The sequence below is a fragment of the Ranitomeya variabilis genome, chromosome 2 (assembly GCF_051348905.1).
Source record: "Ranitomeya variabilis isolate aRanVar5 chromosome 2, aRanVar5.hap1, whole genome shotgun sequence".
NCBI classification, from domain to species: Eukaryota; Metazoa; Chordata; class Amphibia; order Anura; family Dendrobatidae; genus Ranitomeya; species Ranitomeya variabilis.
In genome coordinates this window covers 642,434,859-642,456,491 of record NC_135233.1, presented here as the reverse complement: position 1 = coordinate 642,456,491, position 21,633 = coordinate 642,434,859, and the positions used below count along the sequence as shown (strand labels likewise).

The 21,633-nt window shown below is 41.1% G+C and overlaps 1 protein-coding gene across 1 annotated transcript in view; it reads left to right on the top strand.

Annotated features, from left to right (window-relative positions):
* Nucleotides 1-21,009, top strand: part of ARID4B (AT-rich interaction domain 4B) — a 367,662-nt gene extending 346,653 nt beyond the window's left edge. Inside the window, exons 21-24 of the mRNA XM_077289130.1 lie at nucleotides 8,078-8,179; nucleotides 11,748-11,948; nucleotides 12,990-13,136; nucleotides 18,467-21,009. Of these exons, the coding sequence (XP_077145245.1) occupies nucleotides 8,078-8,179; nucleotides 11,748-11,948; nucleotides 12,990-13,136; nucleotides 18,467-18,588 (572 nt within the window). The 3' untranslated portion in view covers nucleotides 18,589-21,009. The remainder of the gene's footprint in view (nucleotides 1-8,077; nucleotides 8,180-11,747; nucleotides 11,949-12,989; nucleotides 13,137-18,466) is intronic.
* Nucleotides 21,010-21,633: the final 624 nt, after the last annotated feature.

Below are 21,633 nucleotides of genomic sequence, written 5' to 3'. Positions count from 1 at the left end.
CTTGATGCGAACAACTGGCTAAGACGATGGTGCAGACAACAAGGATTCGGATTCCTGGACCACGGTGTGAATTACTTGTACGATGGACTCCTCGCCAGAGACGGACTACATCTCAACAAACCTGGGAAACACACATTCGCCAGAAGACTCGCTACACTCATCAGGAGGGCGTTAAACTAGAAGAAGAGGGGACGGGAAGAAAAACATTAGACTCGAACAAAGAAGACCCAGGAAAACATACTCAGAAGGGAGGTAAGAACATTTCTAAAACAATCCACAGCGAGGAGATTGGAACAAAACAAAATCCTCTAAACTGCATGCTCGCAAATGCCAGAAGCCTGACAAACAAGATGGAAGAACTAGAAGCAGAAATATCTACAGGTAACTTTGACATAGTGGGAATAACCGAGACATGGTTAGATGAAAGCTATGACTGGGCAGTTAACTTACAGGGTTACAGTCTGTTTAGAAAGGATCGTAAAAATCGGAGAGGAGGAGGGGTTTGTCTCTATGTAAAGTCTTGTCTAAAGTCCACTTTAAGGGAGGATATTAGCGAAGGGAATGAGGATGTCGAGTCCATATGGGTCGAAATTCATGGAGGGAAAAATGGTAACAAAATTCTCATTGGGGTCTGTTACAAACCCCCAAATATAACAGAAATCATGGAAAGTCTACTTCTAAAGCAGATAGATAAAGCTGCAACCCATAATGAGGTCCTGGTTATGGGGGACTTTAACTACCCGGATATTAACTGGGAAACAGAAACCTGTGAAACCCATAAAGGCAACAGGTTTCTGCTAATAACCAAGAAAAATTATCTTTCACAATTGGTGCAGAATCCAACCAGAGGAGCAGCACTTTTAGACCTAATACTATCTAATAGACCTGACAGAATAACAAATCTGCAGGTGGTCGGGCATCTAGGAAATAGCGACCACAATATTGTACAGTTTCACCTGTCTTTCACTAGGGGGACTTGTCAGGGAGTCACAAAAACACTGAACTTTAGGAAGGCAAAGTTTGACCAGCTTAGAGATGCCCTTAATATGGTTGACTGGGACAATATCCTCAGAAATAAGAATACAGATAATAAATGGAAAATGTTTAAGAACATCCTAAATAGGCACTGTAAGCGGTTTATACCTTGTGGGAATAAAAGGACTAGAAATAGGAAAAACCCAATGTGGCTAAACAAAGAAGTAAGACAGGCAATTAACAGTAAAAAGAAAGCATTTGCACTACTAAAGCAGGATGGCACCATTGAAGCTCTAAAAAACTATAGGGAGAAAAATACTTTATCTAAAAAACTAATTAAAGCTGCCAAAAAGCAAACAGAGAAGCACATTGCTAAGGAGAGTAAAACTAATCCCAAACTGTTCTTCAACTATATCAATAGTAAAAGAATAAAAACTGAAAATGTAGGCCCCTTAAAAAATAGTGAGGAAAGAATGGTTGTAGATGACGAGGAAAAGGCTAACATATTAAACACCTTCTTCTCCACGGTATTCACGGTGGAAAATGAAATGCTAGGTGAAATCCCAAGAAACAATGAAAACCCTATATTAAGGGTCACCAATCTAACCCAAGAAGACGTGCGAAACCGGCTAAATAAGATTAAAATAGATAAATCTCCGGGTCCGGATGGCATACACCCACGAGTACTAAGAGAACTAAGTAATGTAATAGATAAACCATTATTTCTTATTTTTAGGGCCTCTATAGCGACGGGGTCTGTTCCGCAGGACTGGCGCATAGCAAATGTGGTGCCAATATTCAAAAAGGGCTCTAAAAGTGAACCTGGAAATTATAGGCCAGTAAGTCTAACCTCTACTGTTGGTAAAATATTTGAAGGGTTTCTGAAGGATGTTATTCTGGATTATCTCAATGAGAATAACTGTTTAACTCCATATCAGCATGGGTTTATGAGAAATCGCTCATGTCAAACCAATCTAATCAGTTTTTATGAAGAAGTAAGCTATAGGCTAGACCACGGTGAGTCATTGGACGTGGTATATCTCGATTTTTCCAAAGCGTTTGATACCGTGCCGCACAAGAGGTTGGTACACAAAATGAGAATGCTTGGTCTGGGGGAAAATGTGTGTAAATGGGTTAGTAACTGGCTTAGTGATAGAAAGCAGAGGGTGGTTATAAATGGTATAGTCTCTAACTGGGTCCCTGTGACCAGTGGGGTACCGCAGGGGTCGGTATTGGGACCTGTTCTCTTCAACATATTCATTAATGATCTGGTAGAAGGTTTACACAGTAAAATATTGATATTTGCAGATGATACAAAACTATGTAAAGCAGTTAATACAAGAGAAGATAGTATTCTGCTACAGATGGATCTGGATAAGTTGGAAACTTGGGCTGAAAGGTGGCAGATGAGGTTTAACAATGATAAATGTAAGGTTATACACATGGGAAGAAGGAATCAATATCACCATTACACACTGAACGGGAAACCACTGGGTAAATCTGACAGGGAAAAGGACTTGGGGATCCTAGTTAATGATAAACTTACCTGGAGCAGCCAGTGCCAGGCAGCAGCTGCCAAGGCAAACAGGATCATGGGGTGCATTAAAAGAGGTCTGGATACACATGATGAGAGCATTATACTGCCTCTGTACAAATCCCTAGTTAGACCGCACATGGAGTACTGTGTCCAGTTTTGGGCACCGGTGCTCAGGAAGGATATAATGGAACTAGAGAGAGTACAAAGGAGGGCAACAAAGTTAATAAAGGGGATGGGAGAACTACAATACCCAGATAGATTAGCGAAATTAGGATTATTTAGTCTAGAAAAAAGACGACTGAGGGGCGATCTAATAACCATGTATAAGTATATAAGGGGACAATACAAATATCTCGCTGAGGATCTGTTTATACCAAGGAAGGTGACGGGCACAAGGGGGCATTCTTTGCGTCTGGAGGAGAGAAGGTTTTTCCACCAACATAGAAGAGGATTCTTTACTGTTAGGGCAGTGAGAAACTGGAATTGCTTGCCTGAGGAGGTGGTGATGGCGAACTCAGTCGAGGGGTTCAAGAGAGGCCTGGATGTCTTCCTGGAGCAGAACAATATTGTATCATACAATTATTAGGTTCTGTAGAAGGATGTAGATCTGGGGATTTATTATGATGGAATATAGGAATATAGGCTGAACTGGATGGACAAATGTCTTTTTTCGGCCTTACTAACTATGTTACTATGTTTGGTATCTATGAACTAGTAATGACCTGGAGAATCATAATAGTAGGTCAGTTTTAGCATTTAGTGAACCTAGCAAAAAAGCCAAGCAAAAAACAAGTGTGGGACTGCACTTTTTTTGCAGTTTCACCGCACTTGGAATATTTTTCCCCGTTTTCTAGTACACATGGCCATAGTGACAGAAAAATAAAAAAGTTATGGCTCTGGGAAGAAGGGGAGTAAAAAATGAAACCGCAAAACTGAAAAAAGCTCCGGCCATGTAGGGGTTAAAAAGCTAGCCCGTGGCTGGCGTTCATAGGAGATTGTGATTTTGTCCATATACACTGTGTGCAGAATTATTAGGCAAGTTGTATTTTAGAGGGTTATTTTTATTATTGATTAGTGTTGAGCGATACCGTCCGATACTTGAAAGTATCGGTATCGGAAAGTATCGGCCGATACCGGCAAAGTATCGGATCCAATCCGATACCGATACCCGATACCAATACAAGTCAATGGGACTCAAGTATCGGACGGTATCCCTGATGGTTCCCAGGGTCTGAAGGAGAGGAAACTCTCCTTCAGGCCCTGGGATCCATATAAATGTGTAAAAGAAAGAATTAAAATAAAAAATATCGCTATACTCACCTGTCCGACGCAGCCTGGACCTCAGCGAGGGAACCGGCAGCATTGTTTGTTTAAAATTCGCGCTTTTACTTGGTTACGTGAAGTCCCGGCTTGTGATTGGTCAGGGCGGCCATGTTGCCGGGACGCGGACCAATCACAGCAAGCCGTGACGAAATTACGTCACGGCTTGCTGTGATTGGTCCGCGTCCCGGCAACATGGCCGCCATTAACCAATCACAAGCCGTGACGTCACGGGAGGCTGGACACGCGCGCTTTTTAAAAAGCGCGCGTGTCCAGCCTCCAGTGACGTCCCGGCTTATGATTGGTCACGGCGCCATGTTGCCGGGACGCGGACCAATCACAGCAAGCCGTGACGAAATTACGTCACGGCTTGCTGTGATTGGTCCGCGTCCCGGCAACATGGCCGCCATTAACCAATCACAAGCCGTGACGTCACGGGAGGCTGGACACGCGCGCTTTTTAAAATGGGCGCGTGTCCAGCCTCCCGTGACGTCCCGGCTTGTGATTGGTTGCGCCGCGGGCAACCAATCACAAGCCGGGAGGCTGGACACGCGCGCATTTTAAAATTTTAAAATGCGCGCGTGTCCAGCCTCCCGGCTTGTGATTGGTTGATCGCGGCGCAACCAATCACAAGCCGGGACGTCACGGGAGGCTGGACACGCGCCCATTTTAAAATGCGCGCGTGTCCAGCCTCCCGTGACGTCACGGCTTGTGATTGGTTGCGTCTCCCATGTGACTGCGACGCAACCAATCACAAAGCCGGGACGTAATTTTAAAATCCTTAAGGACCTGAAATTACGTCACGGCTTGCTGTGATTGGTTGCGTCGCCCATGTGACTGCGACGCAACCAATCACAACGCCGGAACGTAATTTTAAAATCCTGAAGGACCTGAAATTACGTCACGGCTTGCTGTGATTGGTTGCGTCCCGGTCACATGGGCGGCACGCAACCAATCACAAGCCGGGACTCACGTAAAGGAAAGAAAAGCGCGAATTTTAAACAAAGAACGCTGCCGCTTCCCTCGGTAAGGTGCAGGCTGCGTCGGAGAGGTGAGTATAGCAATATTTTTTATTTTAATTCTCTCTTTTACACATTTTTACATTAATGTTGTTTCGATACCGATACCCGATATCACAAAAATATCGGATCTCGGTATCGGAATTCCGATACAGCAAGTATCGGCCGATACCCGATACTTGCAGTATCGGAATGCTCAACACTATTATTGATCAACAACTATGTTCTCAATCAACCCAAAAGACTCATAAATATCAAAGCTTATTATTTTTGGAAGTTGGAGTGGGTTTTTTTTAGATTTGGCTATCTTAGGAGGATATCTGTTTGTGCAGGTAACTATTACTGTGCAGAATTATTAGGCAACTTAATAAAAGTCAAATATATTCCCATCTCACTTGTTTATTTTCACCAGGTAAACCAATATAACTGCACAAAATTTAGAAATAAACATTTCTGACATGCGAAAACAAAACCCCCAGAATTTAGTGACTAATATAGCCACCTTTCTTTATGATGACACTCAGCAGTCTTCCATCCATAGATTCTGTCAGTTGCTTGATCTGTTTACGACCAACATCGCGTGCAGCAGCCACCACAGCCTCCCAGACACTGTTCCAAGAGGTGGACTGTTTTCCCTCCCTGTAGATCTCACAATTTATGAGGGACCACAGGCTCTCTATGGGCTTCTGATCAGGTGAACAAGGGGGCCATGTCTTTATTATTTCTTCTTTGAGACCTTTACTGGCCAGCCATGCGGTGGAGTAGTTGGAGGCATGTGATGGAGCATTGTCCTGCATGAAAATCATGTTTTTCTTGAATGATACCGACTTCTTCCTGTACCACTGCTTGAAGAAGTTGTCTTCCAGAAACTGGCAGTAGGTCTGGGAGTTGAGCTTCACTCCATCCTCATCCCGAAAAGGTCCCACAAGTTCATCTTTGATAATACCAGTACCCCACCTCCACCTTGCTGGCGTCTGAGTCGGAGTGGAGCTCTCTGCCCTTTACTGATCCAGCCTCTGGCCCATCCATCTGGCCCATCGAGTCACTCTCATTTCATCAGTCCATAAAACCTTTGAAAAGTCAGTCTTAAGATATTTCTTGGCCCAGTCTTGACTTTTTATCTTATGTTTCTTGTTCAAAGGTTGTCGTTTTTCAGCCTTCCTTACCTTGGCCATGTCCCTGAGTATCGCACACCTTGTGCTTTTTGTTACTCCAGTAACGTTGCAGCTCTGAAATATGGCAAAACTGGTGGCAAGTGGCATCTTGGCAGCTTCACGCTTGATTTTCCTCAATTCATGGGCAGTTATTTTGCGCCTTTTTTGCCCAACACGCTTCTTGCGACCCTGTTGGCTATTTGCCATGAAGCGCTTGATTGTTCTGTAGTCACGCTTCAAAAGTTTGTCAATTTCAAGACTGCTGCATCCCCCTGCAAGAAATCTCACAATTTTGGACTTTTCAGAGCCTGTCAAATCTCTCTTCTGACCCATTTTTCCAAAGGAAAGGAAGTTGCCTAATAATTAAGCACACCTTATATAGGGTTTTGATGTCATTAGACACCATCCCTCCTCATTACAGAGATGCACATCACCTGATTTACTTAATTGGTAGTTGGCTCTCAAGCCTGAACAGCTTGGAGAAGGACATCATGTATAAAAAGTATCATGTGATCAAAATACAACTTGCCTAATAATTCTGCACACAGTGTATAGCAGTGCTGATTCAGTGCAGATGCACAGCTATGTATAGCATAAGCTATCAGACAATTGCACATTCAAGTTCCCTTAAGAGGACCATTGATTACTGTACAGTAAAACGTAAAAAAAAAAGAAAACATATACCCCCCAGAAAAGTTCACATCACCCCCATTTAAAATAATAATAAAAAAAAATACACATGTGGGTACGGAAAGTAATCAGACCCCTTTAAATTTTTCACTATTTGTTTCATTACAGCCATTTGGAAAATTCAAAAAAGGTCATTTTTTTCTCATTAATGTACACTCTGCACCCCATCTTGAGAGTGTACATTAATGTGAAAAAAAAATCAACTTTTTTGAATTTACTAAATGGCTGCAATGAAACAGAGTGAAATTTTTAAAGGGGTCTGAATACTTTCCGTACCCACTGTATTTGGTATCGCTGCATTTTAATTCATCCGATTGCAAATGAAAAACACACACACCAGAATTACGCTTTTTTGGCCACAGCAACATTGCAATAAAATCCTTTAAGAAGCGATTAAAACATTGCATCCACCTCAAAATATCAGTAAAAACGTCAGCTCGGGGCACCAAAAGAAACCATCACATATCCCCATATCCTGAAAATTGAAAGCTTTGCAGATCTTGAAAAATTATGACATAAACAAAGGTTTTTTTTCTTACATATTTTTTTTCCACCAGTTAAATAAAAGAAAAACTATACGTGTTTGGTATCTGCGTACTCGTACTGACCTGGGAAGTCATATTGCCTTGTCAGTTTTACCATATAGTGATAGTGATGGTAAATTAAAAAACGAAAGAAACATTGTGTAATTTTTCCCTGCACATGGATTGGACAGTTGCATGGCGTCGGTTGCATTTTCCTTCATAGCCTGTTATGTGAGAGCACATCTGTGCATGGGTAAGGCTAGGGTCATATTGCGTTTATGGCTGAGCGCGTCCGTTAGCACTCCCATTGCCCGCAATGTTAAAGCGCCTTGCTAGCGCGTGTCATTTTCGGCACGCGCTAGTGATGTGCCGGTGTTTTGTAGCGCGCCTCGGACGCTGCTTGCAGCGTCCGCGGCGCGCCCGAGGTCCGTTCCCCGCTCTCGCAGATCGGGGATCTGCGCTAGCGGGGACGTTTAATTAACGCGACCCCGAAAAAGACATTGCGTTAGCGCAATCTGCTAGCGCTTAGCGCTAAACGGATTGCCCTAACGCAATGTGACCCTAGCCTAACTTCTCCGGTCACTGGCTGTGTCAGAGAAGGAGGGCTAGCTTACCTATTGGAAAAAGCTGATAGCAAGCCTTCTCACCCAATGGTGATGACATGTGGACACAGGAAACTCCTGCGTCAGGCCCACAGAAGAAGTGGCGCTGGTCCTGGGAGTAATGGGGACATTAATGGCGTTTGGTTACACGGGTATAATAATAAGTACTATACAGTTGTATCAAGAACGAATCTAAGCATATATGATTTTGATCCATTAAATTGTTACGTTTATTTCTACCTTCTTTTACAACTAGGTCAAAAAAGACTAACTGAAGATAATGGAGATCATATGGGAAATTGTAGTGTAAAGAAGCTAAAACGAAACCACAAGTCAATGACTCATAAGAGGAAAATGAGTAAGTTTATTTAAGTTTACTTTTTGCTAGAAATATGTGATAAAAATGTTTAGCCATCTAACATCAAATTGGCAAAGTGTTTTTATTTCTATATATTTTATGTTGTTTTTATATCACGTGCACACTGTAACAGATTTTAATGAGCTAAGCTAATTAGTGCACTTATGTGTTCACCGGATAGACAACATAAGAGGTCACTTTCCAAAACTATGCATCATGAGTGCGCAGACACCTGAAACGCGTTGATGCGGGTCATGTGTATTTTTATCGCTGACTGTGTATGTCTTCCGAATTGCTTATGTGAATAAAGAATCACAGTTCGTGGATCTGGAGTCTCTTTATTTTGCAATCACAAGTAGACCTTTGTTTTTCTTTGTCAGGTCCAACCACATTTACAGTGCTATTTTGGTTGGTTGCCTCAGAGGTTCAATTGTGGATGAAATATTTAGTGTCCTGATGAAATACAATAATAGAGTTTAAGGTGGCATATTTCTCCTTGTGGAGAGTGCGAAGCCAGCTTTAGGAGACTTATAGGTCATGCAATGCTCCTCTGGGAATTTAAATTTGAAAATGGCCTCTTCAGACAGGAAAAGGACTGGAACTCTAGTGCCACCTATTGGATGTAAGATTCCTAATAGTCAATATTGACCCTTCAATGAACCTTACCACATGAGTTGGGACACATATATGAAACTCTGGCCCGCGAGCCAAATCAGACCCTCAGAGTGAGTATATTTGTCTCGCAATGCCAGGCAGTTCTCCCCTCCCGCCCGACATCGCACTTTCACCCTGTATCGCACTTTCAACTATATCGGCATCCTAGATGTCTATACAGTTGAAAGCAATGATGGAGGAGCAAGTATCAACTGATGCTCCTCCTCCATTCATTCCCTCTCTGACACCTAAACGCAATGCATGATGACATTATTACAACGCGCCCACTGTACCGAGATGTTCAGAGGATCTGATTATACCATAAAGAGACCAGAGCATCGGGGTAACAGGCAGAGGAGAGGGTTTTTTTTTTAAATGTGATGCCCATTATATTGTATGAAGCACTATATAGGGCTCATTATACTGTATGGAGCACAATGTGGGGCCATTATACGCTATGGAGCACTATATGCTGCCCTCTATACTGTATGGAGTACTATGTGGTGTCTATTATACTATATGGAGCAGTATGTGGGGCTATTATTGTTAGAATCTGTTTTGTTTTTTGACAATCCGCCATCTTGTTGTGGTTTTCTGGCTGCTGGTCTTTTTCCCCTGGTGCTGGGTTGTCTTAGGTCAGGTGATTGTATCACCCTTTATTACCCAGCACCTGCTTCCTATTCCTTGCTGGACAACAGTGTTAATCCGCTAGAGTTCTGGCTAGGTGCTTTGATAGCTTTCTGTGTTTGATATTGTGCAGTTCTGGGACCTCTGGTTCTGCTATCCTTAGTTTCTATTTTCAGTTGGTTTCTGCAACCGTCTCGGTGTTTTCTATTAGGAGGTGACCTGTTTTTATACCCAGTCCTTAGATCTTTCAGGGACCTCTTTCACCCTGTCTATAGGTCTTTGCTTGAGTTTAACCTAGGATCGTCGGTGGGTCTATTCGCAAGGAATGGGTCGCCCACTCCATCGTAGGGTATCAGCCTAGTCTCAGTGCAGGGTCAGTTTTCCCCCCTTCTATTCTAGTTCTGTGTTGCAGTTCCGTAACAATTATACTATATGAAGCACTATAGCTCGTGTCCATTTTGGTGTAGTTGGTATAAAATGGACTCCCGACTCCTAAAATATGTAATAAATTGGGTACAGCAGTTCAGTACAGGATGTGCTGTAAATTTTTTCATGAGAATTTGGGAAAGTTATAAAGTGTCCTATAAATGTCTGTTCTGTTCATGATCTAAGGATCTGGGATTTTAGTTGACCCGAATCTGTGCTGCACTTTATGTACATGCTCAGTAGTGAAGCAGTGCTGTGGGGTCAGAGTTGGAGTAGGGAGTAAGGTAAATTGAGGAAGTTTGGCTTATCATCTCCACAGCTTTACTATGTGGGGCCCATTACACTGTATGGAGCACTGTGAGGCCATTATACTGTATTGGGCCCATTATACTTTATTGAACACTATGTGACGTCATTATATTGTAGGGAGCACTATATTGGGCCCATTATACTGTATGGAGCACTATTTGGGGCCTTTATACTGTATGGAAGGCAATGCAGGGCCTAGTTACACTCTATAGAGGACTATGTGGGGGCCACAGTACTGTATGGAGCAATTTTTGTGGCCATTATACTGTATGGAGGACTATGTGGGGCTATTATACTGTATGGAGCACTTTTTGTGGCTACTATACTGTATGAAGGGCTGGGTGGGGAGTACAGTTGGAGAATCTTATTGTGATGGGAGTCACCATTCTTTGTTGGGGGGTTGAGGAAGGGGGGTACAGTAGGGTCATCATATCATGTGCGTGGAAGGTACTGTGGAACAATTCACTGTGGGGGTATCATACTGTGTTTGGGGACACTTTTGTTTGCTATCTGTATTATTCAAGTTTTTTTTAACCTTTGTTATTACATATTTAAACTAGATTATTGGGCCATATGCTTTTTACTGCTCTTACATAACCTATTCCATTATTTTATTCTAAGATCTATTAAGTAAAATGTACTTTGTTCATGGAACAACCCCTTTTATGTTTGTTTCCATATGAAAAAGTTCATTGTTATAGTTAATGATAAGGTAAAACTTTTAATAAATATAAAGGTTGGCTTGCGACTTTGTCCATGGTTTTAGCTTTGGCCCTCCTTGAGTTGGACATCCCTGACTTAGGATAAGAAGTCAAATCAGAAACTCCATTTGCAGACTTTTTTTTTCAGGGTGATTGCCTTACGCTGGCTTGGCACTTTCTACAAGGAGAAACATTTACCCTTACCTCCCTAGTAAGAGGCCTCACATAGTTAAATCAAGTCTCTTGCTTTGCACTGAAGAGGAGCAAACACCCCAAAACATGTTTGGAAATGGATTTTTCAGTTTGGCTTCTTATCTTAAGTCATGTGGCAAGGCTCGTTTAAAGGGTCGATTTACTTTTAGTATTGCTATATCCAATAGGTGGTGCTAGAGTTAAAGGGGTTGTCCGTTACTAGGACAACCCCTTCTTTATCAAAATGGTTGGCACCTCTCTTGCTGGCTTTGTTCCCGTGGTGTCGGCACTGGCGGTCCCAGGGCCCTCGTGCGGTTGTTTTGACACCAGCGCCCACTCAGCACTGGTGTCACTGCCTCCGCCTTCAAAAAATCGAGCAAGAAGAGGAAGCCTGGGCTGCAGCTGATCTTGGACTTGTTCTTCCTGCTCAATTGGACAAGAGGCGGGGACAGTGACGCCAGCGCTGATTGGGCGCTGTCATCACATGTCACAACAACCGCATGGGAGCCCCAGGACCGCTAGTGCCGACACTGCAGGGAAAGCACCAGCTGGAGTGAGTATAGGCTTTATTATTTTATGGGGGCCAAGCGAGGGGTATGAGAAGAAGGCTATAGCACATTAACAAGCACAATTATTTGTATCCTTTTTTTTTTTTTCAGCTAATACCAGTGATAGTGAAGACTTTTCCGCTGGTGAACTTCAGACTTCAAAGTCATGTTCTAGTGTAGCATCAAAACATACCAAAATGTCATCTGGATTGGCTGCACAAGAAAAATATGTGAAACACAAAGAAAGAGAATCTTTTCAGAAGGAATATAGTGATTGTTTACCTAAAGTGTACAAGTGGAGTTTCCAGTTATGTATGTATATATATTTTTTATTATTAATGTAGTGTACTTTAGATTGTGACAAGTACAGTAGCTTTATAATTAAATGCACCTTTTGAGTAGGCTAACAAGAAGTTATCTTGATTTTCATCTAGTAGAAGTTAATATGGGATGTTCTTTATGTGGAGCCTGAGTTTGGGGATTTAGTGCATGGAAAAAGTTTCTACATTTCCCTTGCTTGCTTTTTCAAATGCTCAGTGTTCTCACCAAAATTGTGTGGCCACCTCTTCACTGATAGAGTAACCCCTTGTCAAGATATGTGACATTCACACATTAAAGGGAATCAATCACCAGGTTTTTACTACTTTGTCTAAGAGCAGTATAATGTAGGGGCAGAGATCGTGATTACAGCAATGTGTCACTTACTGGGCTGCATAGTGTAGTTTTGATAAAGTCACTGTTTTCTCAGCAAGAGATTATCATTAGAAGACTAGTAAACTTGCTGCAGCCAGTAGTCCTCCATTTTCATGAGCTCTGCATAACCCCGCCCACCTCTGATTGTCAGCTTCCTGCCTATGCAGAGTATACACAGAAACCTGCCAATCAAGAGTGTGGGCAGGGTTATACAGAGCGCTGCATTCAGAGAACAGAAAGAACTCTTAAGTCTGAGGTCCAAAACAGGTGCTGTAGCAGGGACAGCCAAAGAGAAGGCACACACTGCCCCGCTGTCTTATCTTCATACAGTTAAGCAGGGTAGGAGCATTTATAGCAAGCAGCTGAAGTAACTGTCATGGAAGTGACAGAAAAATGTAATCGATTATTCCAGTCCCCAGGAAGTGATGGAGTTCACCCCTCCTCCAGAGTTTCAGTGGGATGCATACAGAAACGCATCAGTGTTTATAGTGATGCTATTTTATTGTGTTTGTTTGGCCTCCAAAAGTATAAGCATTTTCTGTCCTCTAATTATGAAACATTGCTGCTCATTTTGTTTAATAAAGAAAATAATAAACAATAGTAAACGATTTGATGTCTGCTTTTGATATCTGCTTATTCAGTATGTGATATTGTTTTCAGCTGATCTGGAAAACATGGCAAGCATAGAACGCATTGCATTTCTTCAGGAAAAACTTAAAGAACTTCGGAAACACTATGTGTCATTAAAATCTGAAGTAGCTTCCATCGATAGAAGAAGAAAACATTCTAAGAAGAAAGAAAGGGAAGGTATGTGTTTTTCATCATTATCATCAGCTTTTAATTCTTACGATGTTAGAAAACTCTGCTTTATGTGCTTCCATTCATACAGATAAAGAGACTTATGGAGGCACAGTGGAACCCCTCTTACTGCTTCATTTAAAACAATGGGCAACCAGTGAATGGTGCCTGTGGTCTGCCAACAGCTCCTACAGAACAGTAGTGGTGGTTATCATCTGTTTATGAGCAAAGCTAACAAGCAGACTTGCAGTATTTTTTTAAATGGCCAGATGAAATACTCTTTTTGTAAGATAAAACACTCTCTCTGTAAGTCAATCTGAAATTTTTACAACAGATTCACCACTGTTCTAACTTTTTATTTATGTTGGAAACAGACTTTATAGTTTACATTTGGTTATAAAGCAAATTACCTTTAATCGATAATACAATCTAAGTTAAGACAATTTGGCTGTCTCCCTTCTTCCTCCTCTTCTCCTTGCCCACTAAATTGTTGTGCTTCATTGTGACTTCACAGGTAAAATCAGTGGCCAAAGAGGAGATGACTTTTCCTTTTCACTTAGATATGGTAATAGTTGTCCAAAAAAAGTATGTAGAAAGGAGAAAGCAGGTGCAAATTTAGAGACAGACATAGTTAAAGGGAACCTGTCACCCCGTTTTTTCCGTATGAGATAAAAATACTGTTAAATAGGGCCTGAGCTGTGCATTACAATAGTGTATTTTGTGGACCCCGATTCCCCACCTATGCTGTCTTAATACGTTACCAAAGTAGCCGTTTTCGCCTGTCAATCAGGCTGGTCTGGTCAGATGGGCGTGGTGTCTTCCCCCAGATCTTGCTTATTTTTCCACTATTTTTTACACTATTGTAATGCACAGCTCAGGCCCTATTTAACAGTATTTTTATCTCATACGGAAAAAACGGGGTGACAGGTTCCCTTTAATGATAAAGGATTTTTGCACCCGAGTGCTGGATTCCTTGCTCCCTTGAATGCCGTTAATTCAATCCCCTCTTGACTGCTGCTGCTTCTGAGGGTAGAATGCAGAGAGTTTGGGGAGCAGGATATTTTCTTCTCTGCTGCGGGTGAATCGTATTCAAGAGATAATAGAAGCTAGTCTCCTCTTCACCTCACTTTTCCATAGATTCTATGGGCAGATGTGACTTGGTCTTTCTAAAAATCGGTACCCTTTTATCAGTAAATTTAAAACGTATAAGTGCTAAAGAATCATCCCTGCAGTTGAATGATTTACAGCTGCTAGCCAGGCTGAGTACATGTGGGGGTTGCCTGGTTTCTAGGGATTTCCCACATGTAATCAAGCAGGCTAGTAGTCGCAAATCATTCAGCTGCCGGGATGAAAACTAAATCTCCCAGCAGCCATAAATACTCGGAGGTCACCCGAGCAACGAGTACACTCGCTCATCACTACTAAGGAACATAACATAAGCAGAGAAAGAGGTATTTAGCACTAATATACAGTTGCTATCAAAATAATAGAGCCTCCATTGCAAATTAGTTTTTATTAGAAAAATATACAAATGTTCTTCTGTTTGCAATAAACCAATTAAACAAGAAAAATGTAAAAATCTCAACACAACTGAGTGTTTTCTCCAAGTTCAACACAAAATGCCACTTGTGATGACTACTACATCCTCAGAATTAGTCAACCACTTCATAGCAAGTGTCTTTAGTATTTAGTAGGGCACCCTTTCGCTGTTACGACCCGCTGTAAATGTGATGTTTAGTTAGACACTACCTTCTGGCAATAAATTTGGGTTATTTCCTCATGGGCAATGGTTTCCAATTCACCAATATTCTTGGGTTTGCATACTGCAACCTCCTTCTTTGGATTTTTAATGGGGTTCAAGTCCGGTAACTGTGATGGCCACTTCGAGTCTTATGCTTGTTTTAAGCTTGTGATAATTGTCCTATTGGAAGGTTCAATGACACCTCAAGTTCAGCTTTCTCACGGAAGGCATGTTTATTGCCTAGGTTTTCCTGAGACTTGCTTGACTCAACTTTTTTTTTTTTTATCAGATACATTTTTATTGAGCATTTTAGAGATATTACAAGGAGCAAAATAGTGACAAAAATGTCACTAACAATGAACATCTCATATCTATCCCCTTAAAAACAAAAAGACCCCCACCCTAACCTACAACTCGGTTCATGATGATAGTCACACATAATATCCAGTAAATTAAGCCATGCGAAAATCCCGTCCATTGCACGTGGTCACAACTATTTTTATTCTTCTGATCCTGTATTTATTCTGTATATATAAGCATGTTGAGTATTCAATGTATAGCTAAAAATTACATTTCTTCAGACTTTTAACACATCCACAATTGGATGTGTTAAAAAAAAATGTTCCTGTGCTGAGATAATCTTATAAATGTGCCCCTGCTGTGTACTGTGTAATGGCCGTGTCTCACCTTGCTGGAACTTGGTCTGATTATACCACAGCTCCTCGTCAGGGGTTAGGCAAAAAGAGTATATAGAGATATTACAGCACATGCTGGAGGCATTCAGATAGTGCTCACTTTGGGAAGCAAGCTCTGTCAATCAGAAGCAGAGGAATATCCTCAATATGCAAATGAGGAAGCATCACATTGCACCAAACTCTTGGCCTTGCCAAGGGTGTAGTAAAGTCTCCTCATTTGCCTATGAATTAAAATGTATGTTCTCGGGCACTGTACCAGTAACTGGTACAATGCTAGTATGGTTGTTATAGTGGCTGCATAGCCCATTTAAATGTAATATTGTATAACTCATTTAAAATGGATTTTGGGGGTGACTTAGGATACTTCCATTTTCTCTATGTGCTACAATATTGTGGTATTGCAGTATATAAACTCCTCAACATTGAAATTGCATCACCAAAAAGGGAAAGTCGTGGAATTATCAAAATCACAAGATTGATAGACATGCTAATGATGTGCAAATCATGAAATAATGGCTGAGATTAGACCTCTAGTTGAGGATCCCGCTCTGTATGTTTTCTCATCCTTGTTGGAATGGAAACTTGAGTACTTTGGAATAAAGAAGTAGAGAAGTGCTGAATTTAAAATTAGTGATATCTACTTAAGCATGGGAGGGAATTGGATTGATGATCCTTAAAGCGTTTATCCTAAAATGAAAAGTTTGCTGTCACGAGGTTACCACAACGGAGCAGAGCCAGAAGACTGCAGCATCTAGTTGCTCCTACTACACTGAGAAGAAGCACTTCTCCAGTGTATTAAACGTGTTTATTTCTTCCTGCAGAACAGGGGTTAATCGGCCATATTGGAAACTCCTACATTCAGCTATGCTCGGTTAGCCACTTCTTTTTCCCTTTAAAATCTGGGCTAGATTATCAAGTCGTCAGAGTTAGCACTTGCTGCATGACATTGGAGTGGGAGATGTTGGTTTTGAGAAGGAGTGCTGGAAAAGTTTATTAGCAACTGTTGTCTGGTTTGTACACTTGGAAATTCCTTATCCTTCCCTGTATTGCTTTCTTCCCCCTCCCTACACACCCTGGTGAATACCTCTGTAATATGTGAGTGTATATTTTGTGTGTGTGTGTAGTTTTTAGTTTACCCTTGTCTTTGTTACCCTGTCTGTCGGGTTGGTGTACTGCAGTGAACAGTAGCGCCTCTCTTCCCTGGGTGGGGGAAGGGGACTGGCGAAGGGCTGTACTAGGAGATGAGGCAAGGGTGGAGGCAGCGCCATCTTCGCCATCTGAAGTATCCCGGGGAACAGGGCGAGCTAGGGCACCCCCTAGTGTTAGAGCCAGGAAAGGTGCTCCGGGTCCCAGGTTACTCGCCAGTCGGATTGTGACATTTGCAGTCACTGCGCTGCAAGGATTCAACGGTTTCCGAGCCGAGAACATGGATTACGTATGCAATATGCCTATTCCCGAGCAGAAGCCGTGGGTCGGCCTTGCTCTATACAAGTGTATGGAGCGAGGGCGCAGCCGTCTACTGTGAAAGGCTTCGCTAAATAATCTTGTATGGAGCGAGGTTTCGCCCACTAGACAGCTTCTGCCTAGAAGTAGGCATATCGCATAGATCCCCTGTTCCCCATTCAGAAATTGTTGACTTCTCACAGTGGACAACGCTGGGAGGTTTCACAAGTGTGCAGACACAAGGAATTACTGCAGACTTCTCTTTTTAGACCAGAGAACTCCTTTATTAAATAAGTGAAAGGATCCAGACCTTTAGTAGATTATGTCCGCAAAGATATACAGGCCCGCATAGGACAATAGTTTAGAGAGGACAGATGTAAGGCTGTCCGAAAACTCTTGATGAAACATGAAAGATGTGAATGGCAAGCCTAAATTAACTCCTTTCGAACACATTTTCCAGATGTCCCTAATAGGAGCGATGAGACCCAACAACATGGAGGGACAATAAATTCTTAAATGGTATTTTTAGAATTTTTGCTTTATAAGTGAGGAATCAATGCTCTATGACTTATGGCTGGTTTCACATTTGTGGTTGTGTCCGCAGCGTTTCTGACACATACATCCGCATGCGTCTTGATTTCCTATCTTTTACATTGTAGACGCAGATGCATGCATTTGTATGCATTCGCCGGCGTTTGCTTACGCATTCATATTTTCGCGGTGCGCAGCTGACGCACAATGTTAGAATTTTTTGGTGTCAAATTTCCGCCGCCATATGCATGCGGACACTTGCGGAAGGAGTGCGTCAAAACAACTTATTACAGTGTATAGGAATGCAAGTACTTGCGTTTGCACAAGGGTCTATATACAGAAATCCCATGAGCCACACCCATTGGGTGTGACTTGTGTCAATGAAATTCTCCTTGAAAAATGTTTTCATAACAAACGCATGCGCATAAACAACGCGAACACATGCAAACACGTTGCGTTTTTTTATACGTCATGCGTAAGTTGATGCGGATAAAAAAAGCAGTGTTTGCATGCGATGCGGTTGCGTATGAAACGCTGCTTACTCAACCGCAAATGTGAACCTACCCTATGTGTGATTTTTGTACTGTTTCATTAAATTTGTTGCTGATGTATTTAACATGAACCCTACTAGTTAGGAGATGCAAGAAATTAAGTTTTGCTTGGGTAAGGTGAAAGTGAAGCTCTGCAAGTAGAGAAATGCTTTACCTGAAATAATGCTTACAGGTTATTCTTGCCGGAAAAAAAAAAGATTTGCTATTTTTAAAAGAGAATAGATCATTTTACTTAGTTATCTCTTTATTTGTACTATTGTTGTTTCCATTAGATTTCAAAATAATTATATCATGGCATACATTACTCCTTGGAATTATTTATGGATTTTGAAAATCCATACTTTTTCTTGTTCTTTAAAAATGTCTTCTTGTTCACAGGCGCAGTTCTGGCCACCATGTCATCATCACCTTCCTCAAGTTCCATCACTGCAGCTGTAATGTTGACCTTAGCGGACCCATCCCTATCGACACAGAATGCAATGGCTGTTGAGTGCAGGTGACAGAGGGACTGTTGGATGCACTTTGCACTTACCATTGTTCAACTTGTTGAGGCCATTGACTTATTTTTATACTGCACAGCAACTCAAATACAGACAGGCACTATTTTCTATTGCATTTTTGATGTGTTGTCCATGCACTTAAGTGCACTTTTTATGATGTGGAAGTAAACTGATTTTCTTCAAGCAATAATTGTTTCCAACTAGTATGGGGGTTCTGCTCCCAATACCTTCCGCTATGGGAGGAGGAGGCTATTGTTGTGTGTCATATAACAGTTATGCAGTAAATATATTGAGGGTCCTTTGCAAAGTGCTGTGCAATTTGTAACACGGTAGTTGTAATTGAGCTTGCATGATGCCATTTTGTGTGTTGTCATGTAAAATGGCAACTTACACTGTAGGGAGAACTGCAACAACTGAATTAAGGTGTGTGATGATTGTTTTTGTACTTTGTTATTAAACCATATATTTCACTTGCGTGGTCATTTCTGGAGGTCATATCAGAATTGCCATTCATACGGATGCTATACTCATCCATTCTCTGCTAATCATTTTGCATATTGTAAGACACAATCAGACATCCATGATTATCTGTCCAATCTCAGACCTCAGTGCATTGGCTGGCCGCATGTCTGCCAGCCCAGAGTGTATCAGCATCATATTATTTATATGAGGCTGTCACAGGGTCGGGAGACAAGCAGCCAGTCCATGCATTGAGATCCAATACTGGACCGATAATCATGGACGTCTGAAAGAGCCCTAATAAAGATAACGTAGGATAAAGATATAGGAGATAGAATAATAGAGATAAGGTGGCATAAATATCTCTTAGATACAATGATAGCGATAAGGTTGGATAAAAATCTCCAAGACACAATAGTAGAGATGAGGTAGTGTACCTACCTAATGGCTAATCAAAGTGCAAAGTGGGTCGCATTAATTGCAGAATCTAGTGTGTTCAATAGCCGGGCCACATCGGAAGTGCTGGTGGTGCTGCACAAAGCATGGGTACTCTAAACCGTTCTCACACTTGGGAGACAACACTGCTTTACCCTGAATACCTTCTGGCTCCCATCTTTTATACAGGTTGTCTGGGCATTGGTGACCTTTCCAATGGATAGGTCATCCATAGCATATCAATTGGAGTCTGACTCCTGGCAACCCAATGATCATCAGCTCATAGTTTACATCTGGCCACTGCCAGAGCTAATGTCAGATGATCAGTGGGGGTTCCAGGAGTTCGACTCCCACAAATCTGCTATTGATGACCTATCTTGACGTTAGGTCATTTATACTTATGCCCAGACAACCCCTTTAAGAATTACACTTAAAAAGTGGTCAGAATGCTTCATTTAAAGAACTGCGGTCTAGTGAATGACTTATTAGGTAATGGAAGAGAGTAGTTGTAAGGGTTTTTGAGGCAGTAGCAAGGTAAGCTTTCATAGAAGTCATTGGCTGCCATGTTACTTTTATGTTCATTATTGAAAAATATTCCAAGGCACTCTTGTATACTGTACATTAGCACTGCACTTGGTAAATGACCCTAAATGTGTTGTGCTTTAATTGTTTTCTTTTTTTTGTATTATTGAATAATATTCTTCTTCAACAGAAACTATTGGATTGAAAGTGTAATGTGTTATTGTTAATGAAAGCAAACCAGTTTTCCCATTTTCCTCTTTTGCAGACGTCATTTGCTTGACTTGGCATATGTTAAATAAAGCACAGATTGTTTGGTTTTAATAGTAATAATTCAGTCCATTTATCTGTCTCATACATTCTTTACAGTTAAGTTTTTACATTTGGCGTTCATAACATTGTGCAGAAATTCATGTTCTCTTTATAAAGGATTTTTTTTTTCTAAGAATAAATGTAATGAGACACATGCTAAAGTGACATTTATAGCATAAATAACACACTATGTGTATTAACCTCAAAACTACTGCAATTTCTGGAATTATTTGTGGAGGAAAAACCTTGAATAAATATGGATTACCGTAAGTTGTATGTTTCTCTCCCAGATGTAATTTGTCTGTTTGGCAAGCATTTGTGTAGTACATTGCTTGGAATTATAGTTAAGTCGATGAAATTGACTGCAGTGCTTCTACATAACCAAGACTGTTATATAGTTTTTACTGAATATAGCAAACATTTGACTAAGTTGGAATGTTCCTTTTGACATGTTAACTGAATGTGTTTGTGTATTTTTTTTTACAGTAGTCTTTATGCCATTATTCCTTTTTCTGTTATATAGTAGTACATTTCTTTTGTCTATTTAATTGTTCAATAAGTGTTTTTGGAGCCTTAGAAAATTGCCATTCAGCTTACAGTAAGGCATACCATATTTATTGAGTCCAAGAGGTGGTGAACAATGTACCATATTGTAAAGAAATGTAAGCAAAAAAAACAATAAATAAAATTACATAGTTTGTGAATCTTTTTAAGATTTTTTTTCTATTTTCAAGTACTAAAGATGAACAGAGAATAAAATCCGATTTTATATGAACAATGAAACCATTTGGACATATTTATCAAACTAATCCAGTCAAGAAATGTGCCATTATTTTGGTAAAGTTACTTTCTCTCACAGTTAGCTTTCTAACAGGTGGTGTAAACTTAGGCCTCAATTCATTTAGATAGCATTTTGTCTGTCATACTGAGCTGATGAACGAGCGAGCACCCAAAGGTTTAAAAATTGTGCTCCAAGGCATATTTAACCTCTTAAGGACCAGGGGTATTTTTGTTTTTGCATTTCCATTTTTTGCTCCCTTTCTTCCCACGCCCATTCATTTTTCTGTCAATATGGCCATGTGAGGGCTTGTTCTTTGCGGAACGAGTTGTACTTTTGAATGGCACCATTGATTTTACCATATTGTGTACTGGAAAACAGGAACAAAATTCCAAATGTAGTGAAATTGCAAAAAAAAGTGCAATTCCACAATTGTTTTTTGGATTTTTTTTACCATGTTCACTAAATGCTAAAACTGACCTGCCACTATGATTCCACAGCTCATTACTAGTGATGAGCGAACGTGCTCGCCACTATTCGGT